The following is a 20,367-nucleotide window of genomic DNA, read 5'->3' as shown; positions in this document are numbered from 1 at the left end:
TAGAAGATAACACTGATGCCTTTTAGTGAATGATTAGAGTTAGAGATAAATGAAGAGATACAGGTAAAAAAAATGACTTAGGTTTCTAATTGGTCAATTGGGTAGAACACAGGAGAAGGCAAGAAAAGGGTCAGCATGAAAGAGAAAAAAATGATGAGTGTGAGATTATTAAAAATGTTTATGGCTATGCCCAGTAGGCAGATGAAAATGGAAGACAGTATATTAAACTGGGGAGGCAGTGCACAGAAGTGGTTAAAAGGGCAGCAATGAGCTGAAGAATTAATAATGTATTAGGAGATACAGATCGAGTTTTAGTCTATTTTTTCAAGAGAGTTAGCTGGGACAAATACCTAAAAATTAAATTATAATGAGTAGGATGTCAAACTTTAAAATACAAAATTATGAATATAAGAGAATATTAAAATAGCTTGAGTAGTACTAGAATAAGGAAAAGGATTAAAATCAATGAAAAATGAAATTCAAAAGGTTGGGCCAGTAAAACAAATTACTACTATTATACTACAGAAATCATTAAAATATTGACATATGCTCTGAAATTTTAAAAATGAAGCACTGAAAAGCTATCATTAGACAATTCTCATACCTCTTTATTTCTCCTAAAAGGCACCCTTAGTATTTCTTCCTGCTGCTCCAACTGCCTCAGGGTGAGGGGCTTAAATGGCGATCCTGGCAGTGATTGACAAAATATGTCATTCACAGGAGATGCTCTGAACCTATTCAGTAGGAACAAAGCATTAAAGCTATGCACAGAACACTTTAAAGCATGTGTGCATTTTATGTTTAAAATATTAAATGCACATCCTACCTATATTTAGGATGACTGCACAAGAGTGGTGTCAAAATGACAACTTCATATTCACAAGTTGTAACTTCAGCTACTGAAAGAATTTCATGCTTAGATTCAGGATGACATATGTACATCACAGTACTTGATCTGGGCCGGTTCTGTTTCAAACTACAAGGTGTACCATTTCCCATTCCCACAGGATAGTATGGTGTCATCTGACCTTCGATATTTTTAGTGGGAATCTTAAAAAAAAGAGTATAAGACAGACTTTTAATTAGACATGGAAATGGGACTAAGGATGGGAGAGGAACTTATTATTCTGAAAGGAAGAAAACTATACATTTTACTTATTAACTGAAAGGTAATATTTCTATATTTTAAGTTCTCCCTCTAATATTATTTTGATTCATAAAGTTTTTATTTGAGCAAATATGTATTTTCAGAGCTAGTTTAATACAGCAAAAAGATTATTTGGTGCCAAAATTAACATGTTAAGTAAAAGTACATTTATATAAAGGGCCAGAAAATAATGATTAATATGAATTATTCTCAACAGTTCTAAAGAAAGAGACTAAGATAAAATATAGAAACTTACTATACTGGGCTGCTCAGAGCTTTCTTCTCTAAACTCTTGGTGAATGTTAGTTTAGATTCGACAGGTCTGAAGGCTGATTTGCCAAAAAATAGGGTTGTATAGTAAAACACTGTATTCTAAAACAGAAGTTTAAATACAGTGCTGACTGGTTCATCAATCTGCTTACTCTTCTTCCCCGTTTTTCATATTAACAGCAATACTAGCCAGCATGTAAACTCCTATATAAATCTACTTAAGGCCAGCAAAAGACAAATTAAAAAATTTTCATGGAATGAAGGAATAAAGGATAGAACCTGAGAAGACAAGGATCACTAACAAGTTAGCTCCCATACTTTTCTCTACATAAACACAAGAAAAATCTACTGTAAGAACTTTAAAAAAAGTCACTGTTTATAGTATCTCCAAGCAAGCTCTTTGGAGGCAGGGATCTCATCTTCTATCCCTTTAGTACCCTGTCAGCACTATGTCCAAAACCAGCAATAAATAAATGTTTTCAGGAAAAAAGGTTTTGAGATTTCCTTATATGTATGTGATTTTTAAGCCAGTGTCTAAAATTAGAAAATCCTGGGTTCAAATCCAAGCTTTAAATTTACTAGATTTATGACTTTGAATAAATTTCAGTTTTTGTCATTTGTAAAAGTAGAATAATAATATACAGTCGTGCACCGCATAATGACGTTTTGGTCAACAATGGACCTTATATAAGACAGTGGCCCCATAAGATTATAATGGAGCATATACAGAAATCTGATATATTGCATTTGATATTTGCATTGCGGTAGCGGAAATAACTGCTATTCAGTAATGGTAATGAGAACTTGGTTTTCCATGGGAAAAAAACATAAATAAAAATATACATACCATGTAGGTCTGTGTAAGTACACTCTATTATGCTCGCACGATAATAATAAAATCACCTAACCACATAATTCTCATAATGCACCTCCACTGTTAAGCGATTCATGACTGTATATTAAAAGGTTTTTGGAAGAATTAAACATTAGCTTTTGTTACATGTCTGGCAGTGTCTAGCTTATAAACTGGGGCTCAAAAAATAGTTTTCTTCCCTTACCATTTTCTTCCTCTTCCTTTATCATTTTACACTTTGAATTCCATCTTTTGCTGTCTTCCAGAGTCACAGTAAATAACTATTTTAATCTCAAAGGTAGTCTGTAAAATTAAAATCTTTTAAAACAGCAATGCTATGTGTGTCTATGCTTAGCTTATCAAGTCTCTCCAAAGCTACCCTTTTAAGTTATAGGCATCACTTTTAAGTAATTTTCAAGGCCTTTGCCATTTTACTTTACTTCTAAAAAAAGTCTCAGTATGGTATTAAGCCATTTATGGAAATATCCTCTATTAATAAGTTATTTTTTTAAAAACTCTTTAAACATTTTTGGGATTTAAAAATTGTGATTAGGTTTCCTGAGGAATTACTCTTTTTAAACAACCCTATGTTACAGACATCATTTATCCATTCTTTCAATTAACATTTATGAAGTGCCTACAATATGTCTAACAATCTGCTTGGTACCGTGGGGTAAACAGATAAAAGACAGTCCCTGCTTTTAAGATGCTTGCAGTTTGGTAGTTTGTTATTTATATTATAGTTTACCCGTTTTGCCCACAGGAGAGGGGGATCAAACAAGAGAAAAAAATGCAAAAACCTCTTAACAGTTTCAAGTGTTACATAGAGGGAACCACTGCTAAGCACAGAAGTGATATAATGCTATAATAGAATCTTTCCCAGACACATCAGTGATAGATTTATTTTTGTATAATCTTAAGAGTAAATAGAAAGACCACAGTGTAACTTTTCTCAGAAAAAACAAATATACTGCAAAGGTTCTTTGACCCAATCCTTTGAGGTATCTGACAGATGAAGAATAAGAACACAAAGCTATATTCTGTCAGTTAGGTTATATAAATTCATACCTCACTAACTGTTAAGAGTAAAAAAAGCAACATCTGTCACTTGCCTCATTTGATTTTTCCTTTTCTTCTGCTTCTCGTTCTGTGGAATAAAGTAAGTGTAAAGAATGAGCAGTGGCATATGTGATACAAATGACTAAGTTTTCAACCACCTTTGTAACCTTAAACTTCCTTCTAAAGAAGGTCTAAAGCACATACGATTTTACTTTAAAGCTAGTTTCCTTGAAATGGTTTTGTATGAAAGGACAGTCATATTTAATCTTTACCTAGGAAATACTCTATTTCAGGCAGAAAACTGGCCACAACTACTTTCTTTTGAAGTATTTTTATCTCAGTGAAAAATTTAATATTAAATTAGTTGACCAATCTGAATATAGAATAAACATATATCACCATTTGAGAGATACATCTATTTCTACATATAATAACTTTGCTTAAACCAAGCAGAAGACTAACACTATATAAATATAACACTAACATGCACCTGACATTGTTTTCACTATTTTCTGCTTTGATAAACATGTTTTTTTCTTACTTATTTTAGTAAAGCTTTTAGGCTGTGCATGGTGACTCCTGCTCATGCATACAATCCCAGTACTTGGGGAGGCTGGGGTGGGTGGATCGCCTGAGCCAGGAGTTTGAGACCAGCCTGGGAAACATGGCGAGATTCCATCTCTACAACAAATACAAACATTAGTGGGCATGGTGGCATGTGCCCATGGTCCTAGCTACTTGGGAGGCTAAGGCAGGAAGATCACTTGAGCCCAGGAGGTCGAGGCTGCAATGAGCTATGTTCATGCCACTGCACTCCAGTCTGGGTGACAAAGAGAGACTCTGTCTCAAAAAAAAAAAAAAAAAAAAGGTGAAAACAAAGACTTCTTCAAAAGTTTTGCAAGGGACAGCTCAGAAACCTATTTCAGTATTTTAAAATTCACAGACTGTCCAAAAAAAAAATCTCTTAAATTCCAATTTGAACATATATTTTAAACCAAATTCCAGCATTACTGTCAAATCACTGGGTAGACACCAACCTTTTTCAAATAGAAGGTTCTTGGCCAACATATTCCCAAGGTAGTACTCGTGAATATTTATTTTCTATATTGAAAAGTAAAATAAAAATATACTAAGTATTTTGCAAAGACATTTTTAAGGATACAACTTTAAAACTATCAATCTCATTATTCAAGTTCTCATCTTATAATGTTTCATAATATTTTGAAGAAAAACACACCTGACCAGTTTCTTTCTCTTCATGGTACTGCCGAATGTGTTTTCCGTGACATACTTCATAAGTCCAATAAGACTCAATCTAAGAAAGACGGATATGTTTCAATATACAAAAGCCACATAACTCAGCTGAATTACTTTTTGATATTTGAAGCAGCTGAGATTTCCCCTAAGATTTCGGAGTAAGCTTTCATTAAATGACACTTACAATTATGCCTCAGAAAAATGTGAAATTTCTGAAGTCTATTCATTATTTTCACTAGCTCTGTGTGAGAATTCTGTGAAGTAAATAGGTCTAGAATACACTTGGGGTCTGTAATAATTACCTGGCTTAGGGATAATTTTCTACATAGCTTAAAAAATAAAAATTAGCATTTTAAATTAAAATTCTCTTATATACTTTTGGCCGGGTGTAGTGGCTCACGCCTGTAATCCCAGCACTTTGGGAGGCCAAGGTGGGCGGATCACCTGAGGCCAGGAGTTCGAGACCAGCCTGGCGAACATGGCAAAACCCCATCTCTACTAAAAAACACAAAAAAATTAGCGGGGTGTAGTAGCGCGTGCATGTAATCCTAGCTACTGGGAGGCTGAGGCAGAATCACTTGAACTTGGGAGGCAGAGGCTGCGGTGAGCTGAGATCGTGCCACTACACTCCAGCATGGGCTGCATGGGTGACAGAGCTAGACTCTGTCTCATTAAAAAAAAAAAAAAAAAAAAAAAGGCAGAAAACTTTAGTTTCAACTGAAAAACATTAAAAAAAGCTTGGTAAATGGTATGATTTGTTATTGGTATTATTTGGTATCTGCTGCATACACTAGACAGGAATTGAAATGAGTAAGATGCTATTAAGAAACAACTAGCCAGACACAGTGGCTCATGCCTGTAATTCTAGCACTTTGAAAGGCTGAGGTGGGTGGATGGCTTGAGTTCAGGAGTTTGAGACTAGTCTGGGCAACACTGTGAAAAACCTCGTCTCTACAAAAGAACACAAAAATTAGCAGGGCATGGTGGTGCTCAGCTACTGGGGAGTCTGAGGTGGGAGAACAGCTTGAGCATGGGAGGTTAGGGCTGCAGCTAGTCGTGATCATGCCACTATACTCCAGCCTGGGTGACAGAATGAGACCTTTTCTCAAAAAGAAAAAAGCAAAAAAACAAAAAGAACTCAGATTTATACCTAACTTAACATCTGATACAACAGGAACAGAGAACCAAATACTCATTTATAAGTGAGAGCTAAAAAATGAGAACACACGGACACAAAGAGGGGAATAACGGACTTGGGGCCTTCTTGAAGTTAGAGAATGGGAGGAGGGAGAGGATAAAAACAAAAACAAAAACAAAAAAAAGCAACCCATCAGGTACTATACTCATTACCTAGGTGACTAAATAATCCGTACACCAAACTCCTGTGACATGCAGTTTACCTATGTAACAATCCTGCACGTGTAACCCTAAACCTATAACAATAGTTTAAAAAAACCTGATACACCATAATAAAGAAGAAATGGTATTTTCAAAGGTCTGTTGGCTGTTGGTAATCATTTTCTAGTCATCAAGTAAACATAAAATACATACTCTGTAGGAACAACTGCTTTGTTTAAATAGTGGTTCCAAAAGTTCTCTTGGATTAGGGCCTTTATAATCCTTTTCTTCTTCCTAAGAAAGAATTGGAGTTTAATACTTACAGTCTTTCTAGAATTTCACCCAACTTTGCTGTTCAGGTATTAACTCATTACTCAAATCACAAATGCTTAGAAATAAAAGAGAAAAAAAGTCAAAACGTTTAACAACATCCTAAGGTATGCCACTGCTTTCAAATGAACTGAAGTACAAAATATGGAGCCATAAAATAATCTTTCATAGAGTTCATTCTTTCTTTAAAAAAAGGTCTTTTAAAATGTATTTTTGTTTTTCACAAGGCAAGAATGGAAGGAAAAAAAGGTTTTTAAGTATCAGTTTCCTGAACAATTCTTATAAACTTATTTCAGAATTTTTAAATGCTTTTACCCAAACAAATTCTTAGATATGAAAGCCTTAGAATAGTTGAATCTTACAGAATATATTGGAAAGTTTTAAGGTACTTTTCAGTTTTCTATGTATTTTTACATTTCAGATTTGAATGCCGTGTGTGTGTGTGTGTGTGTGTGTGTGTGTGTGTGTGTCTCAAGGAGACTTAAAATAGTGGTCTTAGATTTCAAATCTGAACAAAACCCAATAAAGCACTGAGTTTAATATTTCTGTTTTCCAGATCATGAAAATATTATTGAATTGGCTTAATAAATTTATTGGGTGGAGGAAGTGAGTTTCAAATTTGTTCAAGGTTCCACAGCTAGCTATAGCCTATACCTCAGCCTCCTGGCTCCTAGGCTGGTGTCCTTTCCATTTTACCATGCTGCCTCTCCTGTTTCATCTTGAAAGAAGTCATTGCCTTGAAGGATGGATAAGAGGCAGTTAGGGCATTTTAGGAGGAAGATAAGGGCATGAGCTAAGGTAATGAGAAAGCATGGGGTACCTACAGACTTACTTATAAACAATTCTTTATTTTGAAAGTCACATATACATTTAAAAATTATATCTTGCTTTAAAACTCTAATGTCTACAAAGAAAGCAAGTGTGGAGTTAGATTTTTATTCAAACCATTAAAAATTGGTTGCAGCTGGGCATGGTGTCTCACGTCTGTAATCCCAGCACTTTGGGAGGCTGAGATGGGTGGATCATGAGGTCAAGAGATCCAGACCATCCTGGCCAACATGGTGAAACCCTGTCTCTACTAAAAATACAGAAATTAGCAGGGCGTGGTGGCGTGCACCTGTAATCCCAGCTACTCGGGAGGCTGAGGCAGGAGAACTGCTTGAACCTGGGAGGCGGAGGTTGCAGTGAGTCAAGATCATGCCACTGCCCTCCAGTCTGGCGACAGAATAAGACTTCGTCTCAAAAAAAAAAAAAAAAAAAAAATTTGGTTGCTAATTTTTCCAAGATAAACTGCAAAATCAAAGAATTCAGGAATATTAAAATCGATTAATACTTTTATGCTAAAACAGTCTTATTGAGAAATCTGTTATTCAATTTTACTTCAAAGTATGTAGTTACAATGTTTTACATAAATATTTTTGGTGACAGGATTATCGATATATCTATAAAAACTTACCTCATCCCCACTTGTCACAAGGGGAAGTATGCATTTATATTTTTCTTTATGTGCAGTTGTCATGATGACATAATTATCTTCTTTATACAAAACTCCAGTTGTGGGCTGCAAATAGAACAAAAAATATACATTACGTTCTTCTCTGTGAAATTGTATCACATTGAATAACTTCAGTCCTAGCTGGAAAAAAAGATTCTTTAAACTAATTTAACATTTCAACATATGATTATTTTAAAGGGAGGGAAAATATGCTACATACATTAATAAAAATTTTAGATTCAGGAGGGTACATGTGCAGGTCTGTTACATGGATATATTGCATGATGATGAAGTCTGAGCTTCTAATATTCCTGTCGCCCAAGTATTGAACATAGTACCCTAGTACTTGGTAAGTAGTTTGTCACCCTTTCCTCTCTCCTGTCTTTTGGAATCTCCGGTGTTTATTGTTCTTGTCTTTGAGTGTGTATTCAACGCTTAGCCTCTACTTATAAATGAAAATATACGGTATTTGGTTTTCAGTTTCTGTCTTAATTCACTTAAGATAATGACCTCCAAGCTGCATCCATGTTGTTGCAAAGGACATGCTTTCATTCTTTTTTGTGGCTTCATCAACATACTTATTAATTACAAAATGAAGGTAATAAGCTTTATTCTGGTGTCATAATAGGAAAATAAATGAACAAAATAATGTTTGGAGTATAAAGAAAAAAAGGAGGAATGCAATAGATTGAAGCTAAAATAGTGATTATACTTGGGAGGTTGAGGTGGGAGGACTGCTTTAGCCCAGGAGTTCAAGATCAGCCTGAGCAACGTGGCAAGACCCTGTTACAAAACAAAACAAAACAAAAAAGGAAAAGAAAAGAAAAAAAGGCACTAAGAGGTGGCAATGAATGTTCACAGATACACCATCACTGAACACTTATTACTGCTACTAGCAATTACCATCTATATATGAATCCACAGCACTTTACAAATATATAGTACTCTCAGTTCTGTTGCATGGGACATGAAAGTAATGTAATACAGTATTTTTCATATTTGGAGAATGTATGAATTTATCCACAAATAAATTCCTTTTAAAAGCAAATTACTACAATCATCTGTGTTGACTTGACTTTATTATTATTATTATTATTTTAATTTTTTGAGGTGGAGTCTTGCTCTGTCTCCCAGGCTGGAGTGCAGCGGTGCAATCTTGGCTCACTGCAAGCTCCATCCCCCGGGTTCACACCATTCCCCTGCCTCACCCTCCCAAGTAGCTGGGACTACAGGCACCCACCACCACGCCCGGCTGATTTTTTCTATTTTTAGTAGAGACGGGGTTTCACCGTGTTAGCCAGGATGGTCTCGACCCCGACCTCGTGATCCGCCCGTCTCGGCCTCCAAAGTGCTGGGATTACAGGCGTGAGCCACCGCACCTGGGCGACTTAACTTTTTCTTAGTATATATCAGGGGTCAGCAAACTTTTGTAAAGGGCCAGAGAGTAAATATTTTAGGGTTTGTGAGCCATATGGTCTCTGTTGCGCCTCTGCCACTCTAGCAACCAAAGTACACAAACAGTAGGTAAACAAATAGGGATGATGATGTACTAATAGAACCTTATTTATAGAAATACATGGTGGGACAGCACCACGGCTGTAGTTTGCCGACTTCTGGCATATATTGACAAAATTATCCTTAAAGCTTTTTACAATATGAAACCAAACAAATTCACATTGGTTAGTATGAATCAACAGAATTCAAATAAACACTTCAATTAATACAACTGATATTATTTTAGTAAAAACAAATCTCTGCTCTCTGATAGAAAATGTGATACTTGTTTACTAAAGCAGAAATGTTTGTGGTTTATGATATGTGTTCTAAGATAATTCAATTATCTCTTCACTTTCCTCTTATGGTACTGTGCAACTATGGTACTATTTAGCTATTCCTGGCAAGGAGAACCTCTTCTTATTAAGGACTTTTGTTCTATTCTCAATTTAATAATAACTTTTTTTTTTTTTTTTTTTGAGACAGGGTCTCTCACTAACCTAGGCTGAGTGCAGTGGCATGATCAAAGCTCACTGTAGCCTGACCTCCTGGACTCAGGCGATCCTCCCATCTCAGCCTCCCTAGTAGCTGGGACTACAGGTATGTGCCACCATGCTCCGGCAATTTTTCTGTAGAGATGGGGTTTTGTCCTGTTGCCCAGGTAGGTCTCAAACTCCTAGGCTCAAGCCATCTGGCAGCCTCTGTCTCCCAGGATGTTCGTATTACAGGCATGAGCCACTGCCCTGGCCTAACAACTCTTAACTATAATAAAACCAGCACTACTTGGCACCAATGTAATCCTAAACACAAATGCAAATTACAGCATTTTCCGCAAGACAACAAAACAAAACAAAGCAGTAAGTACTAGCTGTATTAGTTCTAGGACAGTACTGTTTTAAGTGTTTTACATTCATTAACTCATTAATCCTCAAAACAAGCATTACACTCATTTTTACAGAAACATATACTAAGGTCCAGGGCTTAAACAATTTGTCCAAGGTTAAAAAACCTAGAGGTAGCAGAGGCCAGAGAATTCAAACAGATTGGCTCCACATTCTGTAAGCTCTTAAATATTTTAACATATTTGAATGAGCTTTTACAAATGTTTTCTAGATTACTATGTAGACTTGAATTGTGGCCAAGGACACTTGTTTAAAAGGCCACTGTAAGTCAGGTGTGTCTCAGCTACTCAGGAGGCTGAGGCGGGAGAATTGCTTGAGCCCAAGAGTTTGAGTCCAGTCTGGGCAACTTAGTGAGACCCCGTCTCTCTTAAAAAAAAAAAATAAAAAATAAAAAAAGAGCATTATAGATGATGAGGGAATCAAAGAGATTTGAAAGTAAGAGTTGCAAAGCTAAACTTACAAAGAATTTCTTAGAAACATTCAATTGTGCCAACGATTTGCTATAAGACATAACATTTGTAATTCCTTTCAAAATGGTCTCCAAAATGCTTACCATGTAAAAAGAAAATGCTTGTTTGGAACCACAGCAAAAAAGGGAAGACAATTCTTGATGCAAATAATTGTCTTTCATTAGTTTAGGAAAGGCTGCTTTCCCAATAAAACAGGCCAAATAGCAATTCTATCTGAAAACTCTTTGCTGAACTATTGAGTCACTTATTGGGACCACAAAACATATTTTTAGCAAACTTTACTTTTTGGTAACAGCAATTACAGAGAAAAAGTTAATCTTTTGTGATTTTTCTAAAAATTTTGATCTAATAAAATCAGGATTCTGATTTTGTAAAACAGGTTCTTACTTTAAGAAAACAAAATATAATAAACTCAGAATGTACAGAATTAGATAGTATAAAAAACTTTTTTTATATAACAAGGTATTCTTAGTGGAAGAGGAAATCAGCGATTTGACATAAAGTCAAATTTTATTAGAGATTTGATATAAAGTCAAACTTTAATATAATGAAACTAATCAGAGGAGCTGGGGTACTTTAAAAGTTAAGGAACTTTAAAAATATCTTGGCATGAGAGGAATTCCTAATGTTTGACGAGGGTCTGGAGGAATTAAGATGGTTAGAGGATGAGAGAACTTCTATAATGGTAGAGGCTATAAAATACACCTGTCAATAGAACCTGTCAACGCTATAAACATGCTATAAACCATGGAGTTGGTCAAAGAGTAGTGCTTGGGAAAATCTGAGTAAAATATATTCTACATCCACAACAGAAGTAGACAGAAAATTAGACTGATTCGTGGTTTAATTTGGTGAAATCTATGAACTCTATAAAGTGATGAATAATTGAACATAATGACAGAGGTGATACTTCAGAAGGAAAATATATACACAAAAACAAAACAATGCTAAACATCAATAAGCAAAGAATATCATAATTATTAACTAGTTAATGTACACATTAAAAAATTCACAAATTTTTTGTTCAGGTGAGATGGCTCATGCCTGTAATCCCAGTGCTTTAAGAGGCTGAGACCAGAGGATAGTTGTGACCAGGAGTTTGAAACCAGCATGAGCAACATAGGGAAACTATCTCTACCAAAACACACAAACAACCCCCATTTTACAGTTTTGGTGCTTAATACTTTTTCTAAGCAAATCTGAAAGCAAGATTGTAAGTGATTATATATTGTTTCAATATATCTGAATGGGAAGATGATTTAAATAAGGTAATTTTAAAGCTTAAAAAATTCAGATCTTCTAATCCAGTCTCTTCCAATTTCAGATAGTAGACAGACAAAGGACCTTATCCTATTTCATACAGCTGCATATTAGGTACAAATGTCCAACCAGCGGCCAGGCACGGTGGCTCACGCCTGTAATCCCAGCACTTTGGGAGGCTGAGGTGGGCGGATCACTTGAGGTCAGGAGTTTGAGACCAGCCTGGCCAAAATGGTGAAACCCCATCTCTACTAAAAATACAAAAAAAATTAGACGGGTGTGGTAGCGAATGCCTACAATCCCAGCTACCGGGGAGGCTGAGGCATGAGAATCGCTTGAACTTGGGAGGCAGAAGTTGTAGTGAGCTGAGATGGCACCATTGTACTCTAGCCTGGATGACAGAGCGAGACTCTGTCACAAACACACACAAATGTCCAACCAACTGGCCCATTAAAAAAATGGCAGTGCCAGGTGAGGAGGGCAGTAGTTTCTTTTTCTTTCTTTTTGAGACAGACTCCTTCTCTGTTGCCCAGGATGGAGTGCAGTGGCACGATCTTGGATCACTGCAACTTCTGCCTCCAAGGTTCAAGCAACTCTCCTGCCTCAGCATACCAAGTAGCTGGAACTACAGGCATGTGCCACCATGATGGGCTAATTTTTTCATTTGCAGTAGAGACAGGGTTTTGCCATGTTGCCTAGGCTAGTCTCAAACATCTGGCCTCAAGTGATCCACCCAGCTCAGCCTCCTAAAGTGCTGGGATTATAGGCGTGAGCCACTGTGCCCAGCCAGTAGTTTCAGTTAAATGTACCAGCAAAGGGAAGCCTTAAGATTATAGAAATATTAAAAAAAAAAATGCCAATGATAATGACTATTGTGGCTTATTTTTACATAAAGGACATAGGCCTTGTGCCAATTCATAGAACAGTATCTCTAATTTTTCTCAAACTAACGCAGACTTAAAGAAAAAAAAGCCAGATGCAATGGTGACCACGTGTAGTCCTTGCTGCTCCAGAGGCTGAAGCAGGAGGATCGCTTGAGTCCAGGAGTTCGAGGCTGTAGTGAGCATAATCATGCCTATAAATACCTACTGCACTCCAGCCTTTAAAAAAGAATTTTTTTTTTTTTTTTTGAGATGGAGTCTCACTCTGTCACCCAGGCTGGAGTGCAGTGGTGCGATCTTGGCTCACTGCAACCTCCGCCTCCCGGGTTTAAGCGATTCTCCTGCCTCAGCCTCCCAAGTAGCTGGGATTACTGGTGTGCACCACCACACCCAGCTAATTTTTGTGTTTTTAGTAGAGACAGGGTTTCACCATGTTGGTCAGGTTTGTCTTGAACTCCTGACCTTATGATCCGCCTGCCTCGGCCCCCCAAAGTGCTGGGATTACAGGCGTGAGTGAGCCACCACGCCTGGCCAAAGAATTTTTTTTGAAATAAAATTGTTAGATACGTGAAAGGTTGGTGTAGCATATGCTAAGACTGAAAGAAAATGGAATGACAATTTGGTAGTGACCTCTAAAAATGCTAGTTTTAATCGCTCACTTATAGGCAATTGAGTTTTCAGGGCTATGTATCAGCAAGTTTTTTTAAATTTAAAAAAAACCACAGGTGCAAGAGTAAAAAATTTTAATGACATAATTCTTCAAACATCTGCCATATTCACTCCAAGTGTGCTCTTTGAATACAATAACAGAGATTAAAGTATTCTCATCCAAGCTTGCTAAAGTTATATGTGATTCATAACAAAATTTTGCATAGGCATTTTAATATAGCAATATTTCGTGGCAATACAAAGAGAAATTTGACTTCCCAGAAAAATGTTTACCTAGATAAATTCAGAAGCCATTGAACAACCAGAATGGGAGAACAAAGGCTGGAGAAACAAACCAGATGTGAAAAATAAGCAAAAAAACTTAACATTTGATTCACATATGTAATCCCAGTACTTTGGGAGGCTGAGGCAGGAGGATTGCTTGAGCCCAGGAGTTCAAGACTCTGACTCTAGAAAAAAAAAAAAAAAATTAGCCAGGGGTGGTGGGGTTTCCCTGTAGTCCCAGCTACTGGGAAGCTGAGGCAGGAGGATCTCTTGAGCCCAGGAGGTCGAGGCTGCAGCCAGTGGTGACCGTGCCACTGCACTTCAGGATGGGCAACAGACTGAGACCCTGTCTCAAAAAACAAACAAAAACAAAAACACCCAACCCAAACCAAACCAAAAAACCCCTAACATTTGCAAATAGAAAGCTATCTGGTAATCATAACATCCATTAACTTGATACATCTTGTTTTGACATCATAGTATCACTTACTGTTTCAATAATATCGTAATAAAAGAATATAATAAAGTATTGCAAGTTGAACGCTTGAAGGTAGTTGGAATAAAAAGTTAAAAAAAATTTGCTTTTTCCAGGACTTCAATTTGAAATAAATGAGTTAATTATTACATGGTAAGTGTCATAAGAGTACAATTTGTATGGGCCTGCAGTAGGTACACGTGGACAGGAAGACTTTTCAGCGGTCCACTCCCCCGAGACTGAATTTTCATTTCCGCGAGGTTATAAATATGTTCTTCACTATAGGAAAACAACATAGAAGCTCATGTTCTGGGGACTCAAATAGCAGTCGTAATACATGAAAACTGTAAAGCATATTCTGCATAAAGGGTCGTTAACATCTCACAGGCCAAACAGCCCTCTCAGAAACAACTCTGAAAGGAAAAGATTCCCTTGGAGCTGTGCGTTTGCGTATATTCGTGTGTGTATACAACAGAGGGAGAACGAATACGAGAGAGGGAACTCGAGTCTGAAGTACTGTGGTGTGGGCAGCGTGCCGTGTAATACTGAAGGAAAGAAGTCTGCTGGTGGAGAAAGAGCCACAGTTAATTTTCCAAAAGGAAGATGAGTAAGTGCACCTGACGTTATTCTACGAAAGCTGCTTCTGCAGGGTGGGAGTGTTCGGAAGCAAGGTCTAGTGCGACAGAATTAAAAAGGTAGAGAGCAGGTGATCGCTGGATCCCTAATGCTCAGCAAGGGGGATGCCTCCACATAACGTGAGAACGAATGAATGAATGAACGCGACATAAAAGCAGCTTTGGCTTGGAGAAGGTAAGAGTCTGCAGAGAAGGTCTTAGGGAGAAAAAGCAAAGAAAACCCAGGGAAGAGGCCGAACCCTTAGTATCAGGAGGAGGGGTGGCTGCGGGGTTAGTGAGGGCACTGACCAGAGAGAACTCGGTGCCGGGCCAATTGACTCGGAAAGGGATGTCATCGCTGAGTTGAGGGAGGGCTCGGCCGCCGCGAGACGCCTCCAGGAGGCCGCAGAGGACCAGTAACACCGGCCCGCCCGGGACCAGACTCCGTACGCCGCCTCCTCCTTCCTCCATCCTCCGCCACAGCTTTTTCCAGCCACCGCCACAACCTCCTCTGCTCTAGGAGGAGAGGAGGAGGAGGAGGTGGAGGAGGAGGCGGCGGGACTATAAAGGGCCCGGGTAGCACCGGCCCAACCGCCGCCACGTCTCCTTCCGGAGAGCCCGGTAACACCGCCTCCGCCCCCTTGAGCTTCTTGTCGCCGTTTCCGGGGCAGACGACATATCAACATCCGGGGCCGGGGGTCGCGGAGCCGTCCGCCTACGGGGGCCGGGACGTCGGCTGAGCGTCTCTCGTTTTCGGACCGCTGCAACATCGCGGTGGTGCTCGAAAGCGGGGACCTTCTGGGACACCGCATCTGGAGACGCGGTCTCGGACCGGCCATTTCGGTGTAGAAGTGGCAGCACGGCAGGCCGGTGAGTCTCAGAGGCGGCAGCCGCTTCCTGAAGCCACTCGCGCTGCTCTCCAGTGGGCAGGTAGAGGTTTGGCCCATACGGAGTGAGAGTGGGAAGAAGACAGTGTGAACAGTGCGGGTGCGGTCCTTAGATGAGAAAATTCGAAGTAGCATGAGTTATGAGAAATGGCGGTGTTCCTGACTGACCTGCCTTCTCGCAGCTTTTCTTCTTTTTCTCCGCGTTTGGCATTTGTCTTTCCCGCCTGAAGCTTCCCTGCACCTCTTCTGCTGTACACCGTGGCCGTCTCGTTACTTCACAGCTTCTGACTAACGCAGGGCAGTTTGTTCAGCGACTGCAACTCTGTGTTAGGGGAAACCTGGGGTGAGGTAGCCCGCCATCTCCCGGTAGAATACCGCGAGCCTCCGAATTTGGCATGGTGGGAGACTCTCGTGGAATGGACAGCTAGACATTACATACAGCCCTACATTTCTTACCCCAAGTGGGGCTCCTCCGTCTCTAGATTAAAGTGTTGGGATGTTGTTTTATCAAGGAAGCCGATAAGATTCCTTATGGGAAGTTCAGCGCCAGATGAATGTGTCGTTATAAACTAAGTCACATCTGACTGCATCCCCAAATTAAACAAAAACTTTTGGTTTCCCCTCCCCCTCTTCAGAAAAAAATGCCGTTGTCTGTTTTGATCTCCAATATGATGGACATACAGTGTTGGCTTTAGAGCAATTACCATTCTCTTCCTGCGAGGTTGGAAAAGCTCGACAGTCTTGCTAGATCTGTTAAAGACTGGTCACCCCTACTTCCTCAGATTTGAACCAAATCAAAAAGCAGGAAGAACAGTCCCATTTTCTATCTGTAAAAATTTATTTTTAACATAAGGAATCCATGGTCTCAAAGAAAATAACTTTGTTCAGAATTGTTATTCGCTAATTATATTCAGCACTTCTTATTAATGCTTAATATGTTCCAGACTACTGGGATTTTTGTTGTTGTTTGTTTGTTTGTTTTGAGACAGAGTCTCGCTCCGTCACCCAGGCTGGAGTGCAAAGGCGTAATCTCGGCTCACTGCAACTTCCGCCTCCCGAGTTCAAGGGATTTTCCTTTTTCGCAACCTTCCCAGTAGTTGAGATTACAGGTGCGTGCCACCACACCCTAATTTTTGTATTTTTAGTAGAGACAGGGTTTCACCCCGTTAGCCAGGCTGGTCTTGAACTCCTGACCTCGGGTGATCCGCCCTCCTCGGCCTTCCAAAGTGCTGGGATTACAGGCCTGAGCCACTGTGCCCGGCTCCACTGGGATTGGTAAAATGGCAAATAAATGGGTTTCTGTCTTCGGTCTCAGTCTAGCCAGGGAGATTGTACAAACAAATGATTGCAAACTATTACGGTAGTAATAACAGTTAACTTCCTTTTTTTTTTTTTTTTTTTTTAGCATTTATTCTGTACTAAGCGCTAGTCTTAAGTCATGAAGGAAAAGAGATGTACTTGACTAAATAAAAATGAAAACTTTCTGTGATGTCCTGTTTTAGCATTTAGAACTATAGTGATTGAATCTGTGTTCCATACAGCTGATATTTAAGTAAGAGGGGACTTAAGTAAAATAATTTCTGGTATTGGTAAGTGCTGCGAAGAAACTAGGGTTATGTGAAAGAGAATACCCGTGGGATGTGTTGCTTTTAGTACGTAGGGCAGAGGAGACTTCTGTGAGGAAGTGACATCTGAGCTGTGACTTGAATGATGAGAAGGGAGCCAGACAGATTTCCAGGCAGAGACCCTGAGGCAGGAATGAGCTTGATGTGTTGGAGTGATAGAAAGAAGGCCGGTGTGGCTGGAGTGTAAGAGGAAGGTGGTAGAAGTTTGAGAAGCAGAAAGAGGCCAGGGAGACACAGCTCTGTAGGCAGGAAAGTGGACAGGACGCGATGTGCATTTGTGAAGATCATTCTGGCTGCTGTGTGGAAAATTGATTATAGGGGGTGTTGTGGGTTTAATTGTGTTCCCCAAAAAGATATGTTTAAGTCCTATCCCCTAGAACCTGTGAGAGTGAACTTAGTTGGGATAGGGTCTTTGCAAATGTAATTCAAGTAAGGATGAGGTCATACTGAATCGAAGGAGGCCCTAATCCAATGACTGGTATCTTTATAAGAAGCGGGAAATTTGGATACAGATGGAGACACAAGGAGAATGCCATGCCATGAAGGAGGAGGCAGAGATTGGAGTATGTGTCTGTAAACCAAGGAACGCTAAAGATTGCCAGTAATCACCACAAGCGAGGAAGAGGCAAGGAAGAATCCTTCTCTAGAGCTTTCAGAGAGAATAGCCCTGCTGACGTCTTGATTTCTGACCTCCAGTTTCTAGAATTGTGAGAGAATCAATTTTTGTTGTGTAAGCTGCTCAGTTTGTGGTAATTTGTTACAGCAGCCTCAGGAAGGTAATAGAGGCTGAAAACAGAAAAGTAGCTGAGACAAGTGTCAACCAATTTAGAAGTTTATTTTGCCAAGGTTAAGGACATGTCATTGACACAGCCTCAGGAGGTCCTGACAGCATGTGCCCAAAGTGGTCGGGCTACACTTGGGTTTTATACATTTTAAGGAGCCATAAGACATCAATCAATACAAGTCTTCTATGCTTTATTTATAGGTTGATTCTTAAACATTGAAAACCTATCAACTATTTGCCATATTATAATTATGCAATCATCATTCACTATAAAACCAGTAAGTATGATTGCATCTGCAGGGAAAAAATGTAATTCTACCTCTGCCAATTAAGGTATCCTATTAGCTTCCTAATAATGGCACTATATTTGCTAAAATAAATTCATTTTGCTCCTGAAGCTATCTTTCCAGCTCTCACACATGTAATTTAGACTAGCTGCTTTCCAAGTCAGTTGCATACCTGTTTTCTGAGATTTCTTTGTTTCATGCCTGGGTTAGGTCTACTGCTTTATGTATTCCATGTCCTCATTTGTCACAGATTTTTTTCCCACCTTGTTGGGGTAAAACTAATTTCAAGCAATTTTTTTCAGAAAGGATTAAACAGGTAATTTAATTTCCACAGGCTTCATATGTCTGAAAATGCCTTTACCTTTCCTGCTCATTTAATGATAGCTTGGGAATAGACTTAGTCCACAATCATTTTGTTTTCTTCAAAACTTTGAAGACATTTTGTTGCTTTTTAGCGTCTAGTGTATCTGATGACAAGTCTAATGCTGTGTCTTTCTTTTGCAGGTATCATACTTTTTTCTCTGGAAGATTTTATTAGACTGTTTTCTTTATCATTGGTTCTGTGATATTTTATCAGAGTGTTTCTAGGTGGTGAATCTTTTTTCATTCATCCTTCTGGGCACTCTATGAGTCCTATTTTTCACTTCTGGAAAATTTTCTTCAGTTATTTCTTTAATTATGTTCTTACATTTTCTCTATTCTATTCAGAATTTAGATACATTCTTCCACATACATTTAGATAGATTCTTCCAAATACAGAGGAAAAATATAAAAAGAAAAAATATATAATATGAAGGATCAATCCAAGAGGACCATTTCCTTGACTTTCAGTTTTTTTCACTTTCTTTTTTCAGTGTTCCCCCCCCTCCCCCAGTTACTGATTTTTAATGGATGCATTGTTCTCATGACATGAATTTCTTTGAGGATTACACTTATAACTTTTAAGTATTTATCCCCCATTCCCGGAAATAGCTCTACTTCTTTCAGGTCAATTGTTTATTTTCATCTTTTTCTGTTGAGATTTTCCTTTAAAAAAAAAAAAAAATCTTGGTCGGGCATAGTGGCTCACACCTGTAATCCCAGCACTTTGGGAGATTACCTGAGGTCAGGAGGTCGAGACCAGCATGGCCAACATGGTGAAACCCTGTCTCTCTGAAAATACAAAAATTAGCCAGAAGTCCTGGCAGGCTCCTGCAATTCCAGCTACTCAAGAGGCTGGTGCAGGAGAATCACTTAAACCTGGGAGGCGGAGGTTGCAGAGAGCCAAGATTGCACCATTGTACTCCAGCCTGGGTGACAAGAGTGAAACTTCATCTCAAAAAAAAAAAAAAAATTATTGAGTTCTTTTGTAAGTGAGCAGGGTACTAGCTGTTGGGTCTCACTTGAGGGTCCTTGAGTGAAGTGCAAGAAACGAGTTACCTCTTTCCTCCTCTCTTTCCACCCTGTACCCAAATAACGAATGCTTTGTTATGGAACATGAGGATGCTCAAATGCTTCCAGGGTAGACTGTTAAATTAAAAAGAGCAACAACAACAAAATAGATGTGGTTTTAGCCAGAAACAAATACTATTACTGCCAGGCTTTTTATGTGTAAAGGGCTGTGGTAAAAAGTTTGACTTGCTGTTTCATATAAATCTTACAATAATTCTGATTTTAGTCCTACATCGTTCTTCTGCTTCTGTTTCTAAGATTGGTACATCTCCAGGCTCTGCTGGCAAGAATGTCTTCTACATTGCTATAGCCTTCTTATGTATGCATGTGTGTTTGTTCTGGACTGCAGTTTTCTCTGTACTGGCTTAAACCTCAATATGATCCCACCTGCTTTCTCTTCCAGAATGAATGAATACATTTCAGTGGGATTTTGTTAGGAAGCGGAGGAAAATGTATGTGCTTAGTTTGTCCTGCATAGAGTGAGTAATCCTTTTTTTTTTTTTTTTTTTTGAGGCAGTGTCTCGCATTGTCACCCGGCTGGAGTGCAGTTGCGTGATCACTGCTCACTGCCACCT

General features: G+C 38.8%; 2 protein-coding genes across 10 annotated transcripts in view; one reads left to right on the top strand and one right to left on the bottom strand.

Moving 5' to 3' along the window:
- Positions 1-15,532, bottom strand: part of ERLEC1 (endoplasmic reticulum lectin 1) — a 32,348-nt gene extending 16,816 nt beyond the window's left edge. Inside the window, exons 1-8 of one of the 3 annotated variants that reach the window (XM_031655148.1) lie at positions 15,088-15,532; positions 7,711-7,815; positions 6,138-6,218; positions 4,567-4,644; positions 4,367-4,430; positions 3,383-3,417; positions 827-1,050; positions 605-734 (exon numbers count right to left, since the gene is read on the bottom strand). In XM_031655148.1, the coding sequence (XP_031511008.1) occupies positions 605-734; positions 827-1,050; positions 3,383-3,417; positions 4,367-4,430; positions 4,567-4,644; positions 6,138-6,218; positions 7,711-7,815; positions 15,088-15,249 (879 nt within the window). In that variant the 5' untranslated portion in view covers positions 15,250-15,532. The remainder of the gene's footprint in view (positions 1-604; positions 735-826; positions 1,051-3,382; positions 3,418-4,366; positions 4,431-4,566; positions 4,645-6,137; positions 6,219-7,710; positions 7,816-15,087) is intronic. The other 2 variants (XM_031655149.1, XM_031655150.1) reach the window with 2 other exon arrangements.
- The window catches only part of LOC101015186 (ankyrin repeat and SOCS box protein 3), a 196,253-nt gene that overhangs the window by 58,141 nt on the left and 117,745 nt on the right, over positions 1-20,367 (top strand). The window contains exon 1 of one of the 7 annotated variants that reach the window (XM_031655147.1): positions 14,009-14,771. The exons of 2 other annotated variants lie outside the window; for them this stretch is intronic. Coding sequence is in view for 1 of the 5 variants with exons in the window: in XM_017947524.3 (XP_017803013.2) it covers positions 14,934-14,974 (41 nt within the window). In the remaining 4 variants the exon portion in view is untranslated. Of the gene's footprint in view, positions 1-14,008; positions 14,975-15,513; positions 15,649-20,367 lie in introns of those variants that run through there. 4 more of the 7 variants (XM_017947524.3, XM_009184177.4, XM_017947525.3 and 1 more) reach the window with 4 other exon arrangements.

Source organism: Papio anubis, chromosome 14 (genome assembly GCF_008728515.1).
Source record: "Papio anubis isolate 15944 chromosome 14, Panubis1.0, whole genome shotgun sequence".
Taxonomy (NCBI): domain Eukaryota; kingdom Metazoa; phylum Chordata; class Mammalia; order Primates; family Cercopithecidae; genus Papio; species Papio anubis.
This window is presented reverse-complemented; position numbering and strand designations above follow the sequence as displayed.